The 17344-nt window shown below is 37.1% G+C and overlaps 2 protein-coding genes across 2 annotated transcripts in view; both read left to right on the top strand.

Moving 5' to 3' along the window:
• The window catches only part of LOC116724487 (NLR family CARD domain-containing protein 3-like), a 638369-nt gene that overhangs the window by 16381 nt on the left and 604644 nt on the right, over window positions 1-17344 (top strand). The window contains exons 4-5 of the mRNA XM_032570221.1: window positions 446-556; window positions 2000-2078. Of these exons, the coding sequence (XP_032426112.1) occupies window positions 446-556; window positions 2000-2078 (190 nt within the window). The remainder of the gene's footprint in view (window positions 1-445; window positions 557-1999; window positions 2079-17344) is intronic.
• Window positions 17220-17344, top strand: part of LOC116724446 (NLR family CARD domain-containing protein 3-like) — a 69004-nt gene continuing 68879 nt past the window's right edge. Inside the window, exon 1 of the mRNA XM_032570164.1 lies at window positions 17220-17261. The gene's annotated coding sequence lies outside the window, so the exon portion shown is untranslated. The remainder of the gene's footprint in view (window positions 17262-17344) is intronic.

Here is a 17344-nt window from a genome sequence, read left to right as displayed (position 1 = left end):
CATATTTTAAGTATCAATGACCACGTCAAAAAAATCAGATTTGACAAAAACTCAGAATTAGGTCACTTCAGGCTGCAATGTGAACCTAGACTAAGTGAAGCTCTGTCAGGTTCTCCTTGAAAGTGCAAGAGTGGAAAGGACTACGGGTTCTTCTAAATGACAGAGATCAACAGTGAAATCACTAAACTGTTCTCTCAGTCACTTCAAACCAACATGTTTGTCTCAGAAAGAGATCTCTTTAATCAAGGCTGGACATTATTAAAAAGGCTCAATGATGAGAAAAATTTTGGAGGATTGGACCGGTCCTGATGGGAATCATTTAAATAATCAATGACCTGTCTGGTTATAATGTGTCTCACAATTATTTATTTTACAATGATCCAGATTTAAAATAATCTTTAAAGCAAAACTTTACACAAAGTTTTAATGAAAGTTTTTCTAGCAGGATACATCAGAGACTCAAACCAGAACCAGAACACAGCTGTGTGTCCTTCAGGAGCAACAGGTCAAAGCCTGATCCCATTGACTTTAAATCTGGAGCTCCACCATCATGGAGGTGAGCTGTTTCTAACTGTTGTTACTGTTCTGTTTATATCTGTCATTGTGGCCATGTGACGATACCAAGTTCTTTTGGGTTCTGTTGTTATTCGAACATTAGACTGAATTTTATGTAGTGCTGATTCTGTTGGACCTCAGAGCAGTTTATGACACTGTCGATCATGACATATTACTGAATTGACTGGAGAGTTGGGTTGGACTCTCTGGTCCAGTACTCAACAGGTTAGAATCTTACAAAAAGAACAGGGATTTCTTTGTTTCGATCGGAAACTTCTCATCAAAACGGACAGAAGTCACGTGCAGGGTACCACAATGCTCAATCCTAGACCCCTCTTATTCAATATCCATATTTTCCCACTAGCTCGGTTTATAACAAGAAATAAGATTAGCTACCATAACTACACGGATGATACACAGCTTTACATTAAAATGTCATCACAGAATTCTGAACCCATCCAAGCACTGAATAAATGCTTAGAACAGATAAATGTGTGGATGTGCCAAACTTTATCGTAAAACTGAAGTTATTATCTTTGGACCTAAAGAGGAGCGATCTAAAGTCAACGAACAGCTTCAGTTATTATGACTAAAAACTAGTGATTAGGCCCAAAACCTGGGAGTAGTGATGGACTCTGACCTAAATCTTCAGAGCCACAGAGAGACAGTTACAAAGTCAGCCTTCTATAACCTGAAGAATATTTCCAGGATTAGAGGACTAATGTCTCAGCCAGATCTAGAGAAACTCATCCATGCATTTATCTTCAGTTGTATCGATTATTGCAACAGTGTCATCACATGTCTGCCTAAAAAATCAATTGTCCTGCTGCAGCTCATCCAGAATGCTGCTGCTCATATTCTCACTAAAACCAGGAAGATAGAGCACATAACACCAGTTTTGAAGTCCCTACACTGGCTCCCTATAGCTCATGGAATAGACTTTAAAATATTGTTAGTTTTTAAATCACTGAATGGTTTAGCACCACAATACATTAAAGATCTGCTGTTGTCGTATCAACCTTCCAGATCTCTCAGGTCTTATGGTTCTGGTCTGCTCTGCATCTCCAGAACCGGAACCAAATATAGAGAAGCAGCATTCAGCTTCTATCGGCAAACGGCAAAACAGCTGAAATACTGAGCTTCTTTAAATCTAGACTAAAACTCGGCTGTTTAGAGTTGCTTTTGAAACCTCACCACGAAACATTAGTCAATGATCGGATGTGCAAAATGTAATGCTGTTGACTGTGTGTTCTTTGACTTTGTAATTTTGTGTTTTTATTATGTAAAGCACATTGAAATGCCTTGTTGCTGAAAGGTGCTATACAAATACAATTTCTTTTGATTTGATTTAATGATTTTAATGTAGAACTCTTGGTGATTCCATCTGTGAATACAGCTGGATGAATATTTCCTGATTTCCTAATTGTTCCTGGGTCCTCCACAGAGTGGACCAGCAGAACTCAGAGGGTCATAGAGGTCTGTCTACCCAGCAGCATCAAACACAGCTGGACTCCATATTTATGGTCTGTACATGAACAACTAGTTTTCCATGGGTTTTGTTCACAGTCATCTCTGTGTTGCACTTTGTAGACCACAGGACGGTCAGCCTGTCCAACATCCATTTGGTGTTTGGCTCCATGATTTCAGTCTCATGCGTCCTTCTCATGTGTCCTATTATTATTTTCCAGCTGCTGGAGGACAACATTGTCACTTTTGTGAAGATTGAGCTGAAGAAGATCCAGAAGATTCTGAGTTCAGATTACACACAATGCCCAGAGAGTCAGAGAGATGATAATGGGGTTTTGGAAGGTGAGAATGAAGAGCAAAGGAGGAGCAGCAGAGACGCAGTGATGAAGATCACACTGAACTTCCTGAGGAGGATGAAGAAGAAGGAGCTGGCTGATCGACTGCAGAGCAGTAAGAGCATTTCTACAAAGATTTAACCTGATGGATAAATCAGACATTTACTGATGTCTGAAGAGAAGGAATCATATTTGTTCAAGTCATCTTTAAAAAGTGATTTTGTTTATTTCCCGATTTTACTTTTTGTTTTGATTTAGAACATCTTGCTGCAGTTTGTCAACATCAACTTAAATCTGGTCTGAAGAAGAAGTTCCAGTCTGTGTTTGAGGGGATTCCTAAAGCAGGAAGTCCAACCCTTCTGAACCAGATCTACACAGAGCTTTACATCACAGAGGGAGGGACTGGAGAGGTCAATGATGAGCATGAGGTCAGACAGATTGAAACAGCATCCAGGAAACTACACAGACCAGAAACAACAGTTAGACAAGAAGACATCTTTAAAGTCCCACATGGAAGAGATCAACCAATCAGAACAGTGATGACAAAGGGAGTGGCTGGCATTGGGAAAACAGTCTTAACACAGAAGTTCACTCTGGACTGGGCTGAAGGTAAAGCCCACCAGAACATCCAGTTCATATTTCCATTCACGTTCAGAGAGCTGAATGTGCTGAAAGAGAAAAAGTTCAGCTTGGTGGAACTTGTTCATTATTTCTTTAGTGAAACCAAAGGAATCTGCAGCTTTGAACACTTCCAGGTTCTGTTCATCTTTGATGGTCTGGATGAGAGTCGACTTCCTCTGGACTTCCACAACAAGGAGATCCTGACTGATGCTACAGAGTCCACCTCAGTGGACGTTCTGCTGACAAACCTCATTAGGGGGAAACTGCTTCCCTCTGCTCTCCTCTGGATAACCACACGACCTGCAGCAGCCAATCAGATCCCTCCTCAGTGTGTTGCCATGGTGACCGAGGTCAGAGGGTTCAATGATCCACAGAAGGAGGAGTACTTCAGGAAGAGATTCAGAGATAGGGAGCAGGCCAGCAGGATCATCTCCCACATAAAGACATCACGAAGCCTCCACATCATGTGCCACATCCCAGTCTTCTGTTGGATCACTGCTACAGTTTTGGAGGGTGTGTTGAAGACCAGAGAGGGAGGAGAGCTGCCCAGCACCCTGACTGAGATGTACATCCACTTCCTGGTTGTTCAGACCAAAGTGAAGAAGGTCAAGTATGATGGAGGAGCTGAAACAGATCCACACTGGAGTCCAGAGAGCAGGAAGATGATCAAATCTCTGGGTAAACTGGCTTTTGATCAGCTGCAGAAAGGAAACCTGATCTTCTATGAATCAGACCTGACAGAGTGTGGTATTGATATCAGAACAGCCTCAGTGTACTCAGGAGTGTTCACACAGATCTTTAAAGAGGAGAGAGGTCTGTACCAGGACAAGGTGTTCTGCTTTGTCCATCTGAGTGTTCAGGAGTTTCTGGCTGCTCTTCATGTTCATCTGTCCTTCATCAACTCTCGTGTCAACCTGATGAAAGAAACACAAATACCAAAAAAGTCTTCATTACTTAATAAACCTAAACTAAAATCTCTACATCAGAAAGCTGTTGACCAGGCCTTACAGAGTCCAAATGGACACCTGGACTTGTTCCTCCGCTTCCTCCTGGGACTTTCACAGCAGACCAATCAGAGACTCCTAAAAGGTCTGTTGACAGGAAGTAGCTCACAGACCAATCAGGAAACAGTTCAATACATCAAGAAGATGATCAGTGAGAATGTGTCTGCAGAGAAAAGCATCAATCTGTTCCACTGTCTGAATGAACTGAATGATCGTTCTCTAGTGAAGGAAATTCAACAGTCTCTGAGATCAGGAAGTCTCTCCACAGATAAACTGTCTCCTGCTCAGTGGTCAGCTCTGGGGTTCATCTTAGTGTCATCAGGAAAAGATCTGGATGTGTTTGACCTGAAGAAATACTGTGCTTCAGAGGATGTTCTTCTGAGGCTGCTGCCAGTGGTTAAAGCCTCCAACAAAGCTCTGTAAGGTCACAGATTGTTACTTCGGTTATTTTTAAAAGATAGAAATCTGCTAATGATGAGGAACATATCATTGTTGTTTTTTCAGTGTATTTATTTGTGCATTGACTCCCTGATGTCACCCAACAGCAGTCTACAAGTAGAATTGAAACCAACTTTCTTCAGTGGTTGAGCATGATGCTACATATTCAAGCAGCAAAATTCCTATTTCTCCTCAAACTGAAGCTGGATTAATTCGGTAACACTTTATTTGATGGGGTGTGAATAAGACTGATATCACACTGTCATGAACATGAATAAGTCTTCATGAGTATTTATGACTATTGTCATAAAGTGTCATTTGGTAAATCATGACACTTTTAATGTGAAGTTGACATTATTCAAAACGTTTTTGTTATGACAACTTGTCATTATCCTAGACAAAAATTTCTTTGTTATGACAACTTGACATTAACCAAAAATCATCATATGTCATAAATATGTCATAATGGTAGTCACAATAATGTCATTAAGTGTTATTACACTGTCAAAAGCTTTAACAACACAGTAATTAATACCCCCCACCCCCACCTGAAATAAAGTGGAACAATTAGGACCAACAATAAAGATTTCATTAAGTTTTTTCACACTGCCAAATGATTTAATAACAGTGATTTATTATTTATCTTACATCAAGTAAAGTGGAACAAGAAGCACCAGTTATGAATATGGCATTAAGTGGTATTACAGTGTCAAATGCTATACTAACAGTGTCATTAATATTAAGTCTTACCTCAAGTGAAGTGGAAAACTCTGGATTACTTATAACTACCATCATAATTGTAGAACAAACTTTTTGTACATTGGAATGAAACAAGGAATTACTTGTCATTCAAACAGAGGGTTCAACTTCTGCTCAGTATATTGTAACTCTTAAATACTGATTGAGAAAACTAAAACAGAATTACATACTTTTAACTTAAGAAAATAGTTTCTTTGAACAGTCCTAACATTTTTTGCTCTGATTGTGTCAGCCATCTCCTTTGTTATAGTCTTCCTGTAATGCTCTGAAAACAGGGAGATGATCTTCTTGCCTTGATTTCCTTGAAGCAGCTCTTTGAATGTGTCTGGAAAAGCTCAGAAATTATAGCTGGTCTTGCAATGGTGGTGGTCAATGTTAATCATGGTGAAAGCATTCTTCTGAATTCAAACTTTGTGAATCTCTTCTGGACATTCTGATAATGGATGATGACTCAATCCACTGTGGTCCCTTAACAAAAGAACAAAAACAAATAAACAAAAACCAATATTATCTTACTTCACCATTTATTTACCATTACAAGAATGTTCCTTGCTGCACACTGTCAGAATGGTAGACTGGTAGACAAATTTCTAGTTAACATGACTAGTTGTTGTAAAGTGCAATTCAGTTATTTCTTAATACAAGTAGCATAATGACTAGAGCTGAACAAAATTATTCTGATCAAATATTTGTTTGGCAGAAGTTCATACAGCCTGTCACAGTTATTCAGATTGCCTAATTTAATGTATAGTTTTAGGCACATGAGTGCATCTGTTCATTTAATGAGCATTCAAAATTATTTCCAACCAGATACTCTGGCTAATGGATGTTGCAAGAAGTTTATTGATAAATAAATAGATTAAGCACCAGTTTTACATTTGACAACAATTAGTTGTTAGATTAAAATTGGAGGAAAAGAATCTATTTGCCTCTATGTAAAGTATTTTTAAAATTAAGAGCTAACCTTACAGTAATGAAGTTTAATAACCTTAGCTAACATTAACTTACAACAAGGTAGCATTGGCTTGAATTGCTTGTAGCTAACATTACAAAGAAAGAGAAACACTGATTACGTTTTCTGTTCAAAGAAAATTTTAAGTTAATACACACATTAATGTCAACTTTCCATTAAAAGTGTCATTATTTACCGAATGACACTTTATGACAACAATCATAAATATTCATGAAGACATATTCATGTTCATGACAGGTGTTATGTCATGTTTATGACAGTGTCATGACAGCCTTTTTCACACTCCGTCAAATAAAGTGTTACTGACCAGTCTCCTTGCTGCCTGTAGTTCAGACCTTTTAGGTTGGAGACGCAATTATAGATTAAACCAATTTACAATAAAATGTATCATAAAATCATGAAAAATATTACATTTTCTTCAATCTTTCTAAGAAGCATATCGTTAACTGGAAAGAAAAAATGTTTTTATTAATTGATTAATAACAGATTTTTCTCCCTGTCTCCTCAGACTGAGTGGCTGTAACCTCTCAGAGAGAAGCTGTGAAGCTCTGTCCTCAGTTCTCAGCTCCCAGTCCTCCAGTCTCAGAGAACTGGACCTGAGTAACAACAACCTACAGGATTCAGGAGTGAAGCTTCTCTCTGCTGGACTGAAGAGTCCAAACTGTAACCTGGAAACTCTCAGGTAAAATGTTCTCAATCCTGGTGACACTAAATTTCTGTCCATTACCAGCAATCAGAGATGATGCAATTATTATTTTAGTAGCAGATTATAATATTAATAGATGCTTGACTGTGATGTGGCTAACCATTCTAGACTTGACACATAAACACAACTGGTTTTAATTTACTTCAGGCTGAAAGAACCAAGAGGAGAGATGTATCAATTACAAATTTATTGATGTAACTTGACTTAATGATTGATTATATATTGCATTGTGATTCTGTGTTTGTAATGATGTAAAGCACTTTGAAATGTCTTGCTGCTGAAATGTGCTATACAAATAAAATTTGATTGATTGATGTATAGAAAGGTAAAGGTCAGATATCAACTGATGATACCGATTATTGATAGTATAACTCAGATTGCTGCATGGATGCAGCCCAGAAATCTGCGCATTATTGCTCCTCATTTTCTGGAGCAATAATGCGTTATTATACCTAAAATAACTATTCCAGATAATAATGCCATAATAAGGAGCATTATTGCAGAAGCTTCCAACCAGAAGTTGCTAGACTTTCCCATCCATTTTACAAGTGACAAGTGTTGATTTTTATTACCTGCAGAATGAAATAGTTTTATTGCTATTTTATGTTATTATTAGGCTATGTTCCTTGAGAATTGTCCCCTTATGAAAATAACCAGTTCAAACCTTGTGCTCTACATAAAAGTTATCATATTCTCATCATGTGATGAATTGTGTGTCTGCAGCTTATCAGGCTGTTTGGTCTCAGAGGAAGGCTGTGCTTCTCTGGCCTCAGCTCTGACCTCCAACCCCTCCCATCTGAAAGAGTTGGACCTGAGCTACAATCATCCAGGAGACTCAGGAGTGAAGCTGCTGTCGGCTGGACTGAAGGATCCACACTGGAGACTGGAAGCTCTCAGGTATGGAGGAACCTGCTGCAGGAGCAGAGAAGGTCTGATAGAGGAGGAAGAGGGAGAAATGTCTTTAGTCAGTCAGCTGGGAAACATTTAGTTTGAAGCTAAATATTTAGTTTGCTAATCAAACATTTTGTTTGGAACCATGGCTTTTATAAATGCATAAATAACATGGTAAAAATATAACTTGACATTCTGAAATTCTTTTTATCTCTTATGACAGGCTAAATAACTCAAATTATTCCTGTCAAATTTTCTCTCTGTAACTTTACAAACTGCATCTCATGAAAAACTGTAGGAATCTTTCACATGGTGCTGAATAAACCTGGGAAACCGACCCATCTACTGGAACCACAATGACATGGTAGTCAGAGCAGCAGGGGGCCAAATATAGCTCCATGTGGAACCAAGAGGTTGGAGAGAGAAAATCAGTTTGAAATTGTTTCCTATCAGAGTTCAGTTTGTCTCTCTGTCTTCACAAACCAGGAGCATCATGGGCTGGGCGGGGCTTCCACTGATGGATCTACTGAGAAAATACAAGAAGTTGATTGGCTGATGGACAGGAAGTTAAAAATATACAGATAAATGACATCATGAAGCAGATATTATTGGCAGATATAAGAAATATAAGCTTGGACCAAATGCAGATTTTAGAATAAGTTTAATTACTTCAGTGACAGGACAAAAGAGGAGTATGAAAAATATCTAGAAAAAATAATCTACATTCAGAGAAACAAGTCAAGTAACTAATTGTCATGATGAAAGAGTCTTCATGAATGTTTACGTCTGTTGTCATGAAGTGTCATTCAGTAAATAATGACATTTTGTCCATCCTTCATTAAAATTTTCATTATTTTCTTTGATTATTGTTGAACTCTTTGTTGAATGTGATGCAGCTTCTCCTTTTTAATGTTTGTATTTCTGGATATTACAGTGAGGCCACAGCAGGTTTTCAGCAGCAGGGCTGTTTAGTGTTTCATTCCTTCATCTGTGTGTGGGAGTGTGGATGGAACAGGTATCCAGGTGTTGTGTCAGAGTTTAGATTGATTGTATTTTAATGCTGATTATTAAATCAGGTTGAGTTTCCAGAAATGTTTCCTTAGTTTCCTGATGTCCTTTTAGGCTTCAGTGAGTTTCTTCAGGTTGTTACTGAGGGATTTCCTTTCTCCTCTCTGTTGGAGCTTTTCCTGTGTTTGGAGAAATGAGTTGTGCTGCAGCAGCACCAACTGTCCTTCCTACATCCACTGCAGTTTGCAATCCAAATGTTGGACTGTTCCTGTCTCAGTGGAGGACAATGCGTGTCTGAGAGACATGTAATGTCCATGTTTGCTGCTGAAAGAGACTGATGGTCTGACCCCCCTCCTCCTTTCAGGGTGGAGCCTGCTGGAGTCCCATTCTTGACACCAGGTCCATGGAGATGTAAGTGTGTTTTTCATCTGATTCATGACAACAAAGCAGCTCACATTCAACCATCTTCAAATTGTCACATCACTCATTCAGGAGTCATCATCAAAGTGTCAATAAATGATCAATAACTGCAGCTGGATTGTGTTTGTTCTCTCCATCAGATTCCTGTCAACTCACCATCGACACAAACACAGTGAGCAGAAAACTCAAACTGTCTGAAGACAACAGGAAGGTGACATATGTGGAGGAGCTTCAGTCATATCCTGATCATGCAGACAGATTTGATATCTGGTATCAGCTGCTGTGTAGAACTGGTCTGACTGGTCGCTGTTACTGGGAGGTCGAGTGGAGAGGATATGTTAATATATCAGTGAGTTACAGAAGAATCAGGAGGAAAGGAAACAGTAGAGACTGTTTGTTTGGAGGGAATAATTATTCCTGGAGTCTGAGCTGCTCTACTGCTGATGGTTACTCTGTCTGGCACAATAAAAGAGAAACTCGTCTCTCCTCCTCCTCTGTCTCTAACAGAGTAGCAGTGTATGTGGACTGTCCTGCTGGCATTCTGTCCTTCTACAGAGTTTCCTCTGACTCACTGATCCTCCTCCACACCTTCAACACCACATTCACTGAACCTCTGATTCCTGGGTTTGGGTTCAGTTTTTATGGTTCCTCTGTGTTTCTGTGCTGAGTTGAGTCTAAAGAGTTTCCTCCTGTCAGAGAAAATCTCTCACTTCTGAAAGATTCAGTTCAGCCTCTACATGTCTGTTTCATTCAAAAATGTGTTTTCATGGATTCAAACTGTTTCTTGGTGAAACTCTTCTACCCGATTGTTCAGAAATTTCTTCTTCCAGTCTTTTAATAATGGAAGCTCGGATTATTCCAGGATTATTCCAGGATCCACATGTTGTTTTCCTTTTTCCAGTCAAAGACTCACAATGAGTCTTAGGATGGCATGTTTCTCTCTTGAGTTTTTTTACTTTCATTCATCAGATTTAAAAAAAAAATTACATCAGTTTTTCTCAATCACTGGACATTTTCTGTTTCTGTCAGCTTCTATTTTCTTAAATATGTCTGGGATTCAAATGTAACCCTGTAAATTCTAGATACTAACAGGTACCATAGAATTGCACAAAAATCCGTGAGGGACGACAGAGTCCCAGCTCGAAATTCTGTGAAAGAGGTGTACGGAGTCTCATGTCGGAAGCCCGTTGAAAGGCAGTTTACATTGTTTTAAACTGCGTGATTGTGAGCATGAGTGTAAATAAAAATATCAATAGGTATTTCGTTCCATATAACACAGTAGGAGTGTAACCGGTAAACCTTTTATGGATGCAAAAGCAAGAACCCCCGACTTGATAACTTTGTGTTTCTGTCTTTGATATGATGTAAAGCACTTTGAAATGCCTTGCTGCTGAAATGTGCTATACAAATAAAATTTGATTGATTGAATGTTAAATGATCCTTGTGAGGGACCAGACTCAAACGAGGACAAAAAAATGTTCAAAGTAACAAAAATTCAATTTAATTATTCCAAAATAGCAAACAAAACATAAAGATTTAATGCAAAAATAAGTCAAAGAATAAATAACAATTTTGGGCCCAATTTAACTGAGGTCAACTGAATTCTAACTGAACACAAACAAAACTGACCTGCCAACAAAGAACAAAAGGCTTAAAAAGGGGTGGAGTAACCTAAATCTACCACATGAGGGAGGCACGACATAACAAAAGAACAAATAAATACAAAATTAACTAAAGCATTCTATGAAATAAATAAAGCAAAACTAACTCTTACTTAGCAGAAACAATAAGTGAATATTTAAGTGACAAAATTAACTAATTAAAAACAACTTGAAACAAGTCTTCCCCCTTCAGTCTTTCGAAAAACAAATGGTATACTCCAGGTTTCCTCCTCCAGCTGGTTTGTCTCAGCAGCACCTCAAACAAAAGACAAGTGTAAATAAACCATTCAGACAGACATTAAATAAAGTGTGCACCCATTAGAAAATATATATCTAAATGAAATAACTAACTTAAACATATAAACTGTAATGTAATATAAAGAAAAAATACTAACACCATGTGGTGGTGGGAGGAGCATCCACCACAATCCTTATATATATTTGCTGCAATTGTACTTCATGTATTTAGTGAACAATAAAGGCATTTTCTTCTGCATTTGATTCATTTGCTGTTCATTCTGTTCAGTTCCTGTTTAAATCCTGTTCACCAACTGTTGCTGAGTGGAGAAAAGCTGGAACATGACAACATGATGGAGCGTCTGACTGAACAACTAGACATGAAAATAGATTATTAAATATGAAGATTTGAAAATAAATATTGGATTTGAAAATTAAATGTTTAGTTTGAAAAATACATTTTTAGTTTGCAAAAATAAATGTGCATTTTGATGCTAAATATTTAGTTTGTATATTTAGTTACTTTAGTATTAATAACATGGTGAAAATATTAATTTGAAAAATGCATTTTCACATGTATTTTCTTTGAGAAACTAAACAAACTATTAAAATACTGTTGTTAATATTTTATACTATCAATCATCACCACAGTCATGATCAAAAGTAAGTACACCCTCATTTTTATCAGAACTTCTCTCCTTCAACATGAAGATTTTATCAACCTGCCACTGATTTCACCTCAGAGCTTCTACTTCCTGGTTCTGTTGCTCTGAAGGAAGAGACTACAAACCTGGTGAGCTGTGACGTCGAAGAAAGGTACTAAAGAAGAAGAAGGAGTAATCAGGACATCACAAGGGCTGTTGCTGATTAGAGAACACAGATTTTTTGAAAGTGAAAGTGCCTAAACATTATCTGGTGAGTAATAAGTTGAATTTAAAGGTGGTTTTGACATAATCTGGATTGTGAGTGGATCAAGATGGCTAGTTGTAGTGGGAGGCTTTCAGAAGATGAAAATATGGACATGGGACGGTCTATGGTAGAAAACAGAAGAGGGGAAAAAGATAAGGGTAAAAAGGGACTAAATACTGGTAAAAGATTTCTTGAGGATGAGGAAGAAAGAGTTGAAATAAGAAAGAAAATGATGGAACATTTTAAAATTTTATTAAAATTTAAGGCTGGACAGAATATGATTGGAGTAAGTCCTATCAGTTTGTCAAATGGATTGAAGGAAGTGTCGGGTTCCAGGGTTTTTTGTGTGCATTTTGGGGTTTTTTGTTGCTCCACCGTTTCTCCACTAGATGGTGCCAGAGGCTGCCTACCTGGAGAGGTGTGTCCATGATTCCACACACCTGTCCTCAATCCTCTCATTATCTCCTGGAGCATAAGAGAAGCCGACTGCCAGCACTTTGACGCCTGAGTGTTAGGCTAGCATGGTACACTGAGCCCCTGGGCTCTCTGAGTTTATTTCCTCTGAGTAGCATTTAGAGTAATCCCTCATTGTCCTTTGTGTTCTCCAGGTGTTTTCTCTCATGACGCCTTGGATCCTGTATGAGAAACTCCCGCCCTGGCTTTTTTGGACAAAGCTCTCCTCGTGACGCTGTGGATATTACCCACTGGTTGCCCGAGTCCCGCTTCCACCTCTCCTGTCTGATCACAAGATTCTCCCGTTTTTTCCCGGCTGGCAGTCGGACCGCTCCTCCGTCTCCTTCAAGCCAGAACTTACCTTCAAACAAATAGGTATAAGGGGTAAAATATGTAGATGGATAAAAACAATTTTAACTGAAAGAAATATTAGAGTAAAAATAGGTGGGAAATAAGTTCAAAATATCAAGTTGAAAATGGTAACATAATAAGTCCTATGCTATTTATTATAATGATTAATGATGTTTTTAGTAGCATAAATAAATCTTTTGGTGTCTCATTGTTTCCAGATGATGGTATTATTTGGAAGAGGGGAAAAATATAGAATTTGTAAATAGGAAACTACAAGAGGCATTAAATAGTGTAGAAGTTTGAGCTTTAGATTCTCAACATCCAAATCTAAAGTTGTTGTTTTTACAAATAGGAAATGAAATATTAATGTAAATCTCAAATTATATGGGGATGTTATAGAAAGGACAGATCAAATTAAATATTTGGGTATCTGGTTTGAATAAAAAAACTTACATGGAAGATACATGTAGGTAAAACAGTTGAAAAAAGTCAAAAATATTGTAAATATAATGAAATGTTTGAGAGGCAAAGAATGGGGAGCAGATAGGAAAGCATTAAAGACAATTTATATTGGACTAATTAGATCAATTCTTGATTATGGATGTATTTTATACAATTCAGCTTCAATTAGTTTATTTAAAAAATAGATAGAATACAATATCAGGCATTAAGACTTTGTTGTGGAGCGATGAAAACGACTCCAGTTTCAGCTCTACTGGTTGAGATGGTGAGATGCCACTGGGGAGAACAACTGGCCATAATTTACTGGGCAAATATTAAAGGACATAATGAAGGTCATCCTCCATATGTTACGCTGCAACCTTGTCAAGAAAAAGAAAATAAACAAATTAATAGTTTTGGATGGATAATTATAAACAAAGTAAAAGATGTAGGAATAGATAACTGTGGTTGTTATTCCTGTTATTCCATCATGGATCTTTGGACAGGATGAAGTTGATTTAAACTTACTGAGAAAAGGGAGACAGAAAAGAAAGAGGTGGAAAGTTATATAGAAAAAGAATATTCAGAGGAAATATATACAGATGCTTCTAAAATGTTAAATGACAAAGTAGGTATATCATTTGTAATTCCAGATTTAAATATTATGAGAAATAAAAGAATAACAGATAAATTGACAGTGTTTACAGGTGAATTAATGGCTGTTTTAATGGCTTTAGATTGATTGAGGAAACAAGAGAGAGAGATTTTAATTTGTTCAGATTCAAGTATTAATAAGAATTCAAGAGTTAAATTCAGAATCAAGGCAAAATATTATATTGGATATAATTCACTCAGTTTTCAGTATTAAAAATTATGGTTCTCATGTTAAACTACTGTAGTATCCGGCCATAAAATGCATAATAAAGAAGGAAAAGACATATATAAGTCGCACCGGAGTATAAGTTGCATTTTTGAGGGAAATTTATTTGATAAAATCCAACACCAAGAACAGACATGTCATCTTGAAAGGCAATTAAAAATAAAAATAGAATAGAGGCAACAACAGGCTGAATAATTGTACGGTATGATGACGTCACATGACACATGAACAACAAACTGAGAACGTGCCTGGTATGTTAACATAACATATTAAGAGTTATTCAGGTAACTGTAGCATAAATAACATGCTAGCAAGTTTACCAAACTATCCGTGTCACTGCAAACCACTAAACGCCATGAAATCTTCATCCTCGGTGTCGCTTTTAAACAGCTGCGCTAATGCGGCGCTTCTACCACACACAACACAGGCCTAGAGCGCCCTCTTGCGGTTTAGTGTGAAATAACAATAACATGTGATATGACATGATATAATAATGTTGGAGCTATTTATTCTTTATTTCTTTATTCATTTGAATTGTGTTAGTTTATTCTTACATTTCTAGTTTTTGTATTATTTGCAGGTTAATAATTGTTGATTCTATTTATCTTTTGTTTTATTATTTGTTCTTATTTATTTGTTTTCTAAAGACAGGAAGTGAGGTGGATCAATCCACTTTCTATCACTGATAAAGACCAGCAGGCATTTGGGTTTGGGGCCTATGGTTTTTACCAGAGCAAGAGAGGTAGCATGAAAACAAGACAAAGTTTGAACTCTGTAATTGTTTTGCTGAAACAAAAATAAATAAATAAATCATCCAGAACAACAAAACAAGTTTGGACAGTGAACCTTCTTTTGCCTGCGTATGGAAAACTTGACCCCAGTGCCTTATAGTGGCCTCATGGAACATTCATTGGATGTTTGGTTTGGCCAACAATGACCACTACAAATAATGTGTAAATAATATCACACATAAGTCGCTCCAGAGTTTAAGTCGCACCCCCGGCCAAACTATGAAAAAACTTATAGTCCGGAAAATACGGTAGTTTGGATTCCTGCCCACATTGATGTGATAGGAAATGAGTTGGCTGATAGTTTTGTTAAGAGTGCAGCAAAATAGAATATTGTTGATTTAAATATTTAAATAAGTAAAAATGAGGTAAAGAATATTATTAAAATGGATATCAAGAAGAAATGGCAAGAACAGTGGGATAGATGAGGCAATGCTAGATTTTATTATAGCATCCAAAAAATAGTTGGGGAATTTAGGAAATGTAATAGAGTTAAAAAAATGAAGATGTTATATCTAGAATAAAATTTGTACATACAGGATTAAATAGTACTCTTAAAATAATTAATAAACATAATACAGGTTGTTGTAATTATTGTGGAAAAATAGAAACAGCACAACATATATTTTTAGAATGTAATAAATATGTTCAGGAAAGAGAGGTGTTACTTAGAGATTTAAATAGGAATAAAAATAAATTAGATATTAGGGAATTGTTTCAGAGATCATCTAGGGATGTAGTTTTTAGCAGTATTTTAGTTTTCTAAGAACAGGTATTATAGGGAGATTATAATAGTTAAACGTCTGATCCATCCTCCAATCCGGAAGGTGGCGCTAATGCACCTAGACGTTGTTTGCCAACCGCAATAAAAAGGAAAGAAGAAGAAGAAGCTTTATTTAGATGTTGTTCCAGTCCGTTAGTTGCGTCTCAGCCTGTTGTTTAATTTTTCTTCTTTAACTCTTTGGATCGTTTGAACAAACTGTAAGTTTGATTTGTTTCTTTAACTTTTTCATCACTTTAACTTTTTCCTGATTATTTCTCATCTCTGATGTTTGGAGAAAAGTTTCACTTCTGATTTCAGCTGAAACATTAAAATCTCTGCTGTTTCTACAGGATTATTAGCTTATTGATGAACTGGAATCAAACAACATGATGAACAGCTGATGTTTCACTGTTTTCTTCGAACAGATTCGTGTTTTTTTATGGTATCAAATTCCAGTCTCCACCATTAACGTCAGCAACAGTGTCCTGTTGCTTCCTTTCAAAATAAAATGTTATTGTTAAAATGGGTTTGATTCAGTCAGATTATTAAATAGTTAATCTTTGATGGAACAGATAACCCACTTGTAGAAATTAATAACTAACTAAAATACTTCCTGTTGTTCAGGTTGAATCAGTGAATGTAAATGTTGCTCCATGTCTCCATCTAGTGGACTGATAGTAGAAGTGCAGCAGCTGATGGCAGCTTCCTCTGCCTCTCTGCTGTCTGACTGCGTTCACCTGACACTGATATGACATTGCAGACATTTAATCCCACAACTATAGTTTTAAAACATAAAAAATACAATTAAAATAAATATTAATTATTTACACTTCTGTTAAATCCAAAGTCAACCAACAGTAAGGGGATCTAAAGGGCCCCATAAGAGCTAACATTTTAACACCGACCACAGATATAGAAATGTAACTTTTGTTTATTAAGAATTTCTAAGCTGTTAAATTTGATTTAATGGATTCAGCAGAGATACATTAAAAGATGACAAATTGTTTAACATTTAAATTTAAGATTTTATTGACCTGTAAAATTTACTTTTTAAAAGTCCAAAGAACAATCTTCATAGTTAGATTGTTTTGTTACCATGGCTACAATCTGGTGCTGTGAGGTTAATTGCTGCCAGCTTCAGGCCTTATTCAATGCATCAACTATAAACTAATATTTCAGGAGGTATTCTGACCTGACAATGAAATACTGACCACAGCAAAGGCACTTGCTGTCTGTCTGGCTTATTAAAATTATTATTTAAAAAATAAAAACAAAAACAAGCCATACTAAGCCTGGCTAAGGCACCAACCCAACAGGCTGATAATACACAAGGGGAAACCATGGATACTGATATGAAGCAGAGAAGAAGAGCCAATCAGAGGAGGAGCAGCTGATCTTTTTCCATCTCTAATGATGTAAAGGATGATCAGAGTTGATGTGCAGATGAATGATGTGTGTTTCCTCTGCAGGTGAAGGTAGAAAGTGTGTGTGAGCTGATGTGAATTCAGCAGCATGGATCAGTGTGAGGACAGAGAGGAGGGAGTCCCTCCCTCTAAAACCACTCTGTGTGGGGAAGATGAGAGCCAGAGCAAAGGTCAGAGGTGAGGTCACCATCTCTAACTGTCCACAGCCCTTTTCACACAGCGTTCACTATATCAGGCCAGAACAGACGTGGTGATGAAGC

Source organism: Xiphophorus hellerii, chromosome 8 (assembly GCF_003331165.1).
Source record: "Xiphophorus hellerii strain 12219 chromosome 8, Xiphophorus_hellerii-4.1, whole genome shotgun sequence".
Classification (NCBI taxonomy): Eukaryota; Metazoa; Chordata; class Actinopteri; order Cyprinodontiformes; family Poeciliidae; genus Xiphophorus; species Xiphophorus hellerii.
Note: the sequence above shows the minus strand (reverse complement) of the source record. Positions and strands in the feature narration are given on the sequence as shown.